The sequence below is a fragment of the Arachis ipaensis genome, chromosome B07, assembly GCF_000816755.2.
Source record: "Arachis ipaensis cultivar K30076 chromosome B07, Araip1.1, whole genome shotgun sequence".
Classification (NCBI taxonomy): Eukaryota; Viridiplantae; Streptophyta; class Magnoliopsida; order Fabales; family Fabaceae; genus Arachis; species Arachis ipaensis.
The window spans coordinates 115,644,331-115,655,384 of NC_029791.2; the positions used below are offsets into that span (position 1 = coordinate 115,644,331).

An 11,054-nucleotide genomic window follows, 5' to 3' on the forward strand; every position below is an offset into this window, starting at 1 on the left:
TGATTTAATATACTTATTGAAATAATTAATTAATTAATTATGATTTAATTATTTAATATAATTACTTAATTAATTATAATTTAACATAATTATTTATTTTAAAGATAACTTGCCACATGATAAGTTATTATTGGACATTACAAATTCCTCTAAAGAAAAATTCTTTCTCCTCGAAGCATGAGCAGAGACGCTATTTCTCTCCTCTTTATCGGTTCGGACTGCATTGTGTCGGAAAAAAGGGAAATAAAACTTTGGGGATTCATGGGTTGAAAGTTCTCTTATGCATCATCGATTGTATCATCATGTGTTTTAAAGACATAAATTTAATCCACTAAAAAGGTTTTCTAAAGAAAAAATATATAAAGTTTAGGGTTGAGCATGTGATTTGCGTATTTAATATAATTATTTATTTTAAAAATAACTTGTCATGTAAGTTATTATTGAACACCACAAGTCCCTCTAAGGAGGAACTCCTTCTCCTCGAAGCATGAGTAAGGACATTATTTCTCTCCTCTCTAATCTCTCTTCTCTAACAGTTCGGACGTATCAGAGAAAAAATAGAATTTTGGGGATTCAAGGGTTGAAAGTGCTTTTATACATCATCGATTGCATTATCATGTGTTCTAAAAATATAAATTTAATCCACTAAAAAAAATTTTTAGAAAAAAAATATAAAGTTTAGGACTAAACGTGTGATTTACGTTTTTATTATCATTTTGTGAAGAAAATAAAAAAAAATATAAGATGAAAAAATATCACATCTAATTCAAAATCTTAAAATATCTAAATTAATAAGCTTCATCTTATAAATTTTTAAAATTTTTTTTTTTAGGTGAGACTAATTTCATACCTTTTTTATACTTACAACATTCACATAAGGCACATAATAGCTAAACTCTATTCTGTAATAGTTGCAATTCAGAACAATAACCATCAATGCAATTGTTGATCTCAGCCATTAATTTAATTTATTTAAACTCAAAAGATACTAATCAATAATCATGGAATATCTTAGGCTCCCAAAATACTAGCAGACCCAATCATTAAAGTATATCATAGTACTGCTCCCAAGGCCCAATAATGAAGCTAATTACTTAACACAAATAGCAAGATCAAGCATGTATAATATCCAAGCAGCACATGGTAGTTCATCACAGACGGTTAGATTGTAAAGCCCTTGTCTATTTCAAGTATGGGACCTACATGGACTTGATTTATTCAGATAACGTTTTATTGTTTTCTTTAACATAAGGTTAGATGATAAACCCAAGGTCAAATATAATGTCACAATCAAATAGTTCATTGGAGATTAAAAAAAAATTTTGATAGCTCAAGAGTTTTATTACCATAGAAATTAAAAGAACAATGATGTAACTAGATGTGTAGAACAACAATTTAATAATTGATGGCACAGCAAGATTAGTTTAGTTCTTCTATTTCCAGCAACTTGTGATCAAAATATAGGAAGCTTCATTGCTATTCATCTCTCTTTCTCTCTCTCTTTCTATCTATCTATTTCCATATGCATATAAAGTATTTGATAAAAGTCCAAGCTTAGTTTTATATATATAAGAGAGAAGAGGAAGAGGGACAAGGAAGGAACATAGCATAGGTGAGAGATGAAGAGGAAAAGGGATATGGAGAAGAAGAGTTCAGAGATAAGCTCTGCCATTGAAGAGTTATCTATGATGGTTGTTGTTAAACCTTCTGCAGTTGGAGGGAATCATGAACATCATGAAGATGGTGCTTCTGCTACAGAACAAATCCCTACAAAGCCTTTTCTATCTATATGTCACTTGGTTCTACAAGTTCTTGGTTGGTTTATCACTCTCTTTGTTTTCCCAAAAACATGAATAGTAGGAATGTGATGTAGCAACTAACACACACATTGTCCTTTTGCTTTTTTTTTTTTTTATGCTCTTGTAGATAAGATAGGGCCAACCATGGCTGTCTTGAGACAAGACATTCACCAGAATATTAAGGTAAAAATAGTCAATGCTTAACCTTGAAAGGAGGGAAAATCTGTTACTGTATGGTAACTTTTGGCACTATCTAAACTGTTTTAAGTTCTTTTTCACTGCAGAGATTGGAATTGATGTATGAATCAAACCCATCATTGAATTCAAATTTGGTTGAGATGTTGAAATTAGAAGCTAGTAAAGGCACTGCAAGGAAGAGGTGTAGTTGTAGTAAAGCCCTTGTTTGGCTCACAAGGTTAGCAACTACAAAATTTGCATAATCAGCTCATAAGATTGTTCAGGAAAAGAAAAAGGGTCAATTAATTTACTTGCTTTCGATATTTTAAGTTGCGTAAGTTTTACTTAGAGAGGTGGCACTCTGCAGATCCCTTGATTTTGCCATGGCTCTGTTACAGTCACTTGCAAAAGATCCTAACAAGAGTATGGAACAAGTAGTTGAAGAATCTTATGCTGCAACTTTGACTCCATGGCATGGATGGATTTCCTCAGCTGCTTTTAGAGTAATAATTTCCATTTGTTCAATCAAAATTTTTCTTTTATGATTCTAGTTGGATTCCACAGGCTACCCTTCAATCATATAAAAGCTTGCAATTGCATAGTTTATCATGGTGGCTAAACTTGATAGAAATGACACTATTTATTTGCAGGTGGCTATAAAACTAGTCCCGGATCGCAAAACTTTCATGAATCTCCTTAGAGAAAAAGATGAAACTTGTGAGGCCCTAAAGGAGAAAATGCAGATGTTGGTTTCTTTGCTTGTTCCTTTTCTTGAAGATATCCATTGTATTCTAGTAAGCCTCAATTTTCACTCTTGGTAACATATTGTTCATATCATAGTGATACCAATTTTAGTGTTAGGTGCTTACAAATATTTATTTTTGCAGAAAGTGTATAACTTGGACAGGCTGAAGTCAACCTGAAGTCAAATAAGAATCAAGAATCCATGTATAGTTTATCTTTATCATGTAAATGGCTTGTACAGTGAAATTTGTATCCAAACAACTCTGTAGTTGCAAGTTTGCAAAAGGCTGATTAGCATAGAAAGTTTTAACAAATTATACATCAAAGTTTTGTTAGTTGAGTTTGAATCCCAATCTATTTGCTTGGTGGATCCAATTTAAGGCTATGCTACGTCCAAAAGGGGCAAACTTGATTAGTTTAAAATTTAAATGATACGTGTCAAAATTTGTACACACAAGAGAAGAGTGAATTGTCTTATTTAAGGCTGTGTTTGGTTGCTGTCTATGTCCATCTTGGACATGGATACTGTGCCATATGTTTATTATTAGTTTAGTAAGACATAAATTTTTAGAAAGACACACTCACGTACAAAATACATGTATTTAGTATCTTGCTAGAAAGTTGACACAGATATTAGACATGAGACATAGTTTTTTATTACAATTTTATCCTTTCAAAATTTTTAAAATTCTACTTTCTACTCTCATCACCTTGATCACCAACAACTTCTTCCTTATTGGAGGTAAAATTGGCTTTTAATGATAAATGTGTATATATCTACTAGTGTTATAACAACCAAACAGACTACATGTATTCATGTATATCTATGTTTGCGTTCATGTATGTCTGTGTCTGCATTTTTATTGTTCTGAGATAATAAGCAAATATAGCCTTAATATACATGGAAAGGATTAAGTTACAGTTTAATATGCATGTTTGACAAATTAAGTCCCATACAAATTTTATTGTAAGATAATTAGGCCCACAAAAAATATTAAAAAGCTCTCCATTGGTGAATATCTTATTTATAAAATCTTTTGCTCTGTTCTTCTCACAAGATTGGACGTGAAATTTAAACTAAGATCAAAAGATTGATGTAAAAATGAAACCAATTTGATCAAACATAGTATAGCAAACGGAGAAGTTCAAAATGAATCCTTCAAGCCACTTGAGTTATCAGAAAGTGCAATAAGTGCTGCAACTAAACCAGCATTGCTTGCTATGTTTGGCTCAGTGAACCTTGAATTGTTCCTTTGATCTATGAAACCATCATGCATGTCTGGCCCTCCCACCATGGCTCCAACAAGAACTTGCAGATTCGGATCCTTCGAGTTGAGCCATTTCTTGCCACCATCACAACTATAATGCTTCTTATCATCCCATGGAATTGATGCACTTCTGTGATGAACATGCACTGGAAATTTGTCACCATATCCCACTAAGTAACTCATCTTCAAAGGATTCTGTCCCAATATGTAGTTAACCTGAGGAGCAAGTAACACAAGGAATCAACATTATAGTATAGTTTTTTTTAGAATTAGGCTATTATAAATGGAAAGTGTTACATGAAAAACATAATTAGAATATTTGTACTCTTTTTTCTATGATCATTTAATAGGAATTTGCCTGAGAACTAGCAAATTCGCGAAGCATAGCCACCGAAAACACATTACTCTTGCATTTTGCACCAGAGAACTTGAGATGATGAAGATAATCACTATACAATTTACTGAGGAATGATGCTGTTGCAGCATACTCTAGTAATGGCCCATTATCATCTTTCATGATAATCAATCCACCTACAATTATCATGAATCATATAAATAGATAATGAACACTAATTACACACATGAAAATCTATTGATAGAGCAGCTTTAGAATTTACCAGGTGTCCTGCTAAAATCATTGAACAGCAAAGAGCACATGAGGGAGTGTGTTGAGTTTGATGAGAGCCTCAAAGCATGTTCATACAATCCTCCGGGATCACGAAAGTATCGAATTCTTGTTAGCAAAACCTGCCAAGAATCCAAGATCAGTTAAGAGAGGGAACTACATTAGAATTTCAAGTGCAAGTAGTTTAGTCCTACATCAGTTAATTTTAGATTACCGCGACTGCATTGAGCTTGTTGTTCCAATCAAAGGCTCCATTATCAAAATCTGATTCATTGCTCTTGGCAGATTTAAAAGTCTCAGTAGCATAATCAAGATAAGTTAAGTTTCCAGTAGCAAGAAACAACCATGTTCCTCCCCATGCCAATTCATCTTTGTAACTTGATGATTTGTAGAAATCTCTTGCTTGTTTTCCACATGCATCAACCATTGTGTAAGTTCCTTGCTTCTTTGGATCTTCACTTGTGACTAACTTGTGTAGAGTTTCTGCTGCTTTGACTAGTTTCTTTGAGTATTCTGTGTCATTTTTTAATACCATAGATGATGCAGATAATGCTGCAACAATTTCACCTCCTAAATCTGAAGCAGAACTGTCACAAATTGAAACTGGTCTTGCATAATCCATGTCTTCAGGTCTTTGCCAGCAGCTTATATCATTTTTTGGCTCTCCCTTATCACTAATGGTATTTCCAACCTAATCAAATAGAAGGTGGAAAAAAAAAGTAAATTAAATTTTTGGTTATGTAAAATCAGCAATTCACAATTTTGGTTCACAAATTTCCAAATGTGAAACTAGTCCTACTCCTATTGGTCAACTTCAATGAGTACAGTATAACTACAATCATCCAATCATATTTGTTCTTTTAAATAACGGTGGTTAAATGTAAAAGGTAGTTATTTTTGCTTATGTGGTGTTACATAATTGGATCCAAGTATAAAACTGTTTTATACTGATAGTATATCAAAATTAACTTCAAGAAACAATGATACAAATTTAATATAAGTTTACCTGAGAGTATATTGTAAGGTTGGATTTAGATGTTGAAGTTGGGAGAATGAACACCTTAAGGAGATAGTCACTTCCCCATCTGATTATGTCTCTAACATGTTGAAGCTCACCAAGATCAGCATATTTACTATGATATTCCATCACACTCCAACTCAACAAGGTTGTAGTATAAGCTGTGGTGAAAGTAAATTTAATGTTATTGCCAGAGTCATAGAATCCACCAACAAGATCAGTATCTGCTGATTTTCCATCGCCTAATCCTGAATCGCCTCGAAATTTCACTGGGCTGTTCTTCGGATAGTGTCCAGCTTCAAAGACAAAAAGTTAAAAATTAAAAACATAATGATCTGAAGAAAATATGTTACACAAAGAGAAGTAGTGTAGTGTAGTATAGTATAGTACTAGTACATTTTTGTGCATCATAAAAAGTTAGAGCATGGTTAATTGCGAGTTTGAAATTGATTGAAGTTCCTTGATGCTTGTTCTTATGGGGTAAAAAGTGCAGGATTAGAACCAATGCTATGATGGCAAGAATGATTGTTAATGAAACAAGAAGGAAATTACGGAATTGGTCCTTATCAGTGATAACAAGATTGTAGTGATAATATTTTTGGTAGTGAGAATGAGAAGGGAAAGGTTGATAGGCAGAGGAAGAATCTGAAAGTGAATGAGTATATGTAAGAGGCAGCTTCTCTAACTCAAAAGTTGCCATACTTGGTTGAAGATGAAGATGGATTTACATAGTATATGGTATTGATTGATATTCATAATTCATAATATGGGTTGATATTCCAAAGCATAGGTTTGTCTTTGTTCTAAGTTTGCCGTCCAAAAAGAGGAGAATTGTGTTAGGCTTAATCTAATATAAAATTTGTTCTACCCTTAATTTCTAATTAACGAAAAAATATTTGTATAGTCCTCTTAGATGATTTTGGTTTCTACTTTTAGTATGAAATCCATTTAACATTTTTCTTGTGAGTTGTGACTATCCATTTAGTATTGGTTACTAACTACAGTAATTTTTATATGTAAGTTCCCATCTTGTACTTCATTAATCATTATACTACACATAACGCATGCATGATTTGGTAACAAAGGAGGAAGGTTTCCTTAAAAGGGGACGGCATCACTGGTAGGGATGGCAAAATTTTTCGAGGCACGGAAATTTTTGCAGAAACCATTTCAAATGGAAATCTGACTGTAAAAAATGTTTTTTTCGGGGATGGAAATAAGATAAAATTCTCTTGAAGCAGGTGTGGGGACCCAAGTAAGAATTTCTGCTCCGTCTTTGCTAATCCCTAAAATTCATAAATTTATTTAAGGCGAGTGCTACGGTGCTGAAACAAAATTTTTTCAACACCTACTGAAATGAGGTGGTGACAAAAAGAGTTGGACACGTATTGGTATTATTGTTGCAGGAGGAGACACAAATTACAGAACAGCAATAGTAGCAGGAATTGTATTGGAAATATTAAGTAGTTATTAATAATTAAATAAAGAATTTCTAATCCTCATTTACATAACTCTTCTTTAATTTAGAGATCTTAGTGTCGTTCATACTTCATCCAACCTCTTTGCAGCCAACCTCTCGTCACATTCTTTTCTCATCGCACCGTCAACCCTCCCCACGCCGTTCTCTCTGTTTGCGGCGTTCTTTCTCCTTTCTGAAGTGCGTCTGTTCTCCTCTTTATTGCTGCATCCCACATCTCGTCCACTGTTCTATGTTCTGTCTAGCCGTCGCATCTGCCCACCGTGTCGGTTCAAAAGAAGTCTTCGTCTGTCGTTTAGTGTTTTTGTATAAAATTTTACCATTTTTGTATAAGATGAATATCTTGCAACTCTATTATCAAAAGCTTATTCATAATTTTGGCTTACTCAAGTAATATGTGTAGCCTTTAAAGTGTTTTGTATCTTCAAACAAATCTATGCAAACCCAAAAAGAATTAGCCCTTTAATTTCTCTCTAATTTGTTAATTGTAGAATTAGAAAAAGAAAAAATTTCACATATATTATTCTTAGGTTGAAAATATATATCATATATGTAGGTACTTATTATTATTATTATTGTTGGATTGAACTCCACCTTCACTATCTTCGAGGCCTCATCCAACTGTAACCATAACAAAAACCATGACTTACTAAAAATTGAATTTATTCCATAAATGTATGGAAAGCATAGTATTAATAATAAGTGTTAACATCAAAGCAATGCTATATATGTTGCTGCATACAGTTAGATTCAGATTCTTAATTGAAGCAAATATCTTTCTAAATTCTAATGCTCTTTCTTTTGGTTGTCCATGGTATACTCCAATTCCATAAGTCAAGGACTAATCTATCACAGATCTAAGCTTTATTTAAAGGTCTACCGTTGGTCGATGGATTGCTGTCTGCATAAGGCGAGATTCGACCCTTGACACTTGTTTAAGCGGACGAGTGAGCTGACTACTCGACCATCCCAAACTGGTTTTCTAATGTTCTTTCTAATATCATGCATATATGGATATTACTTTCGAAAATGGAGGAAGCAATGATATAATATACCGTGAAAATGGCGATTCCAAAAAGTTCAACTTTTTGACCAGTTGGGGCATGGCCTTTGAAAGGACCCTCCATGAATCCCCAGTGTCTGAACTTGTAAATAATAACGGGTGGTCCAGAATAGACATGAAGAATCTCCAGAGCAAAACCACGTGGGAAAGTGGTGGTGAAAATTTTGTGAGATGAATCTGCTGTTTCTTCATTTGGGTCGTATACCCTTAGTTCTTGTGGCATCGATGTTTGCAGCAGTGCATTATACCCACCACCTCCAAGCTTCTTATTCTCTTCCAACGTCATAGCATTCCTTCCTATCACCATTAATTCTCAAAAGCTTAAGAACAACTTTTCACTTTCAAGTTATAATCTGTCCAAACTTTAGAATAAATAATTTCGTGACATGATATCAGAACTAATATTCCAACCAATATAAGGCGAAAATGGAGATATGCTAATTCCTTATTGCGTGAAGTGTGGTATTAGACGATAGTTTAGTTAAATATGTCAAATCTTTTAACAATTCTCAATCATCAATTTTACAAACACTGGCACGCGAGTTTATGAGTTTATAATACATGGTTAGATATATAACATGCTGAAAAGTGAAAATTCACACACAATTATTTTTATGTAAAGTTAATAATTGAAAATCGTTAAATGATAATTTAACTAAATATATGTCCAATCATTTAACAATTTTTAACTATCAACTTTACGAAAACAAGCGCATGTGAGTCTCTGCCGTATAATACATGGTTAACTTATTATTACCATTGAGGCTGAAGGTGTATTTCTGTGGGTCTAGTGATCTGTATTGATTTACATCAAGTTTATGGAAAATTTCCATTTCCCAATTCTTGACTAGAGTCTGCACCTGCTCTTCAAGAGATCCAGGAGCCCATTCCTGCAATCAAGAATATAAATACTAGTGTATTATATATATTACTTAGTAGTAGTTATTCTAAAATGTGGGGGTACCTTGGTTCTGCCCTCTTCAAAAAGCTTGTTGACAGCATCATAATTAGGAGGGGCACCAAATCTCCATTTGGTGTTCTTCTCTTGCTCTTGATGCAAAAACGTGCGGTATTTGTCCTCTGATGAACCCATCAATCTCTTGCTGCCATATAACTCAATATCTTATTAGCTTTGTGATGATATCTATATACATAATTGAAGAGGAGGTAAGATGACTTTTCATACTTATTCCCAGCAGAAAGCAATGGCTTTATTATTATATTGTAATAATGAGGAAAATAATATCATGGTTAATTTTATAGGAGAGAATAATGCCACAATAACTATAATGGACAATTGCTCTTAATCATGTGGCAGTAGTTTGTTTGATTTTTCAAGTGGTGATAGATGAGTGGTAAGGCCATACGTATCTATGAAATAAAAAATGACAATTACTTAATTGTTACAAAATTTCTAGCACATCTTGAAAATTCTTTATTAAGCTTAGTCATCAATTTTAAAGCTTCCAATGTACTTCATGATTCTTCTAGTATGGAGGTGATGAGTGCAACTTCCATTCAATTCCAATTCAATTTGATTTTGAACTTCTTTAATGTTCTAGTATATTGTAGTTGTGCTATTCTTTTGAATGTTCTTCAAAACTCTTCAAGCTTCCAATATGTTAGCTTCTAGCAATATCTAGCCAATTGATGATTATTGTATTCAACTCAAACTTTGCTTCTTCAATTCTCTAACCATGTTTCATAAAGATTCTAGTCCATGCAAGTTGATTTAAAATTTTAATCAACATACACTAGTTAATTAGTTTAGTATCTTGAATTATTTTGAAATCTTTTGAAAGTTGAGTTTGTGTGTTATTGGTTACTATTTTAGTATCCTATTAGTGATTTGATTTAAGTGAAATTATTATCTATTTTGTCCGTTCCTCATATTTTATAGGAAAATATTTGTTTGTCATATTTGTATATAAATGTTAAAATGAACTATTTAAATTTTTTCAGAAATTATTTTTTATATGGAACTCTTTTGGATATATTTGCTGAATATTGGTGAAAGACGTATTTTATCAAGGTATGAGTGTTAGACTCATCAACATGTCAGGGGCGTGGTGCCTGAGCCCATCAGTGGCGTGTCAGTCCCCGGTCAACACGCAGAGGACGTGGTGATGTGGCGGTCAGGAACAGGTGGCAGTACCTTGTTAACACGCGAGGAGTGTGTGTGTTGCCTTGAAATTCGTGAAGCATTGTAGGTTTGTGGTGAGTTCCGATGATGCAGCAGCCTAGTCTGCATGCAGGGAACAATCTCCCACTCCGGTAACCAGCGGCCAGCCCATTAAGCTCTATATATTAAAGTTTCTCCCCATTCCCTTCATGCATGTTGTGAAAGAGGTAGGAGATCACCAAAGAAAAAAAAAAGAGCATGGAGAAGAAGAGGGGCTTGTTACCTTTAAAAAAGAAGAGAGTGTTACAGTGTGTTAGTAATAGTGTTAGTGTGAGTGGTGTTTTGAAAGAAAAAAAATATTAAAAAAAATTATTAGTTTGTAATAATTAAAGAATAGTATGTAATTATACGGCACCCAAATACCATATTATCAATTATTTAGATTATTCAATTTATGTAAATTGATAAATTTTATTTGTTTATGTATTTAAATTTTTTTAAATTTTGTTATTGTTAGTATCATATAAAAATATAGTAGGATTATTGTTTTTAATAAAAGTTTTTTAGGTTTATAAATAAATAAGTAATAATATAAGTATTGTTTTTAATATTTTATATATAAAGAAATATCATAAAAATATTGTTTTTTAATTAAGTTAATATTGTTTTTTTAATATATAAGTGCAAATATATTTTATTTTATATTAATATAAAATGTTTATTTAAAAAAAGATTTTATAAATATTTTATATTTTTTGTTG

At 32.7% G+C, this 11,054-nt stretch overlaps 3 protein-coding genes across 4 annotated transcripts; 1 reads left to right on the forward strand and 2 right to left on the reverse strand.

Annotated features, from left to right (window-relative positions):
• On the forward strand, positions 1,328–3,218 carry LOC107605958 (glycolipid transfer protein 3). Its single transcript, XM_021106315.1, has 6 exons — positions 1,328–1,815; positions 1,927–1,982; positions 2,084–2,214; positions 2,344–2,479; positions 2,627–2,770; positions 2,864–3,218. Exons 1-6 carry the CDS (start codon positions 1,620–1,622, stop codon positions 2,897–2,899), a joined length of 699 nt encoding a protein of 232 aa, XP_020961974.1. The 5' UTR covers positions 1,328–1,619; the 3' UTR covers positions 2,900–3,218.
• On the reverse strand, positions 3,511–6,547 carry LOC107607726 (endoglucanase 25-like). 2 transcript variants are annotated; one of them, XM_016309646.2, is made up of 6 exons: positions 6,028–6,547; positions 5,620–5,927; positions 4,828–5,304; positions 4,606–4,735; positions 4,347–4,519; positions 3,511–4,204 (listed from the first exon to the last, which is right to left on the reverse strand). In XM_016309646.2, exons 1-6 carry the CDS (start codon positions 6,329–6,331, stop codon positions 3,866–3,868), a joined length of 1,731 nt encoding a protein of 576 aa, XP_016165132.1. In that variant the 5' UTR covers positions 6,332–6,547; the 3' UTR covers positions 3,511–3,865. The 2 variants fall into 2 exon arrangements, with proteins under 2 accessions (XP_016165132.1, XP_020961973.1); XM_021106314.1 differs by having other exon boundaries at positions 4,082–4,204; positions 4,394–4,519.
• LOC107608290 (pathogen-related protein) lies at positions 7,698–9,432 on the reverse strand (the record flags this gene model as incomplete). The annotated part of the gene is given in 4 exon segments (XM_016310127.2): positions 7,698–7,729; positions 8,164–8,468; positions 8,929–9,061; positions 9,136–9,432. Coding segments are annotated over 4 exon segments (599 nt in total), but the record flags the coding sequence as incomplete, so codon positions are not given.

What these genes read in the sequence shown, in the direction of transcription:
- LOC107605958 (XM_021106315.1), top strand. Translation starts at nt 1,620, where the DNA reads ATGAAGAGGAAAAGGGATATGGAGAAGAAGAGTTCAGAGATAAGCTCT. An exon ending in CTTGGTTCTACAAGTTCTTG is followed by an intron (nt 1,816 to 1,926) that starts GTTGGTTTATCA and finishes ATGCTCTTGTAG; the next exon opens with ATAAGATAGGGCCAACCATG. An exon ending in TTTCCTCAGCTGCTTTTAGA is followed by an intron (nt 2,480 to 2,626) that starts GTAATAATTTCC and finishes ATTTATTTGCAG; the next exon opens with GTGGCTATAAAACTAGTCCC.
- LOC107607726 (XM_016309646.2), bottom strand. Translation starts at nt 6,331, where the DNA reads ATGGCAACTTTTGAGTTAGAGAAGCTGCCTCTTACATATACTCATTCA. An exon ending in TTTTTATGATGCACAAAAAT is followed by an intron (nt 5,928 to 6,027) that starts GTACTAGTACTA and finishes TTGTCTTTGAAG; the next exon opens with CTGGACACTATCCGAAGAAC. An exon ending in TGATTTTAGCAGGACACCTG is followed by an intron (nt 4,520 to 4,605) that starts GTAAATTCTAAA and finishes TGATAATTGTAG; the next exon opens with GTGGATTGATTATCATGAAA.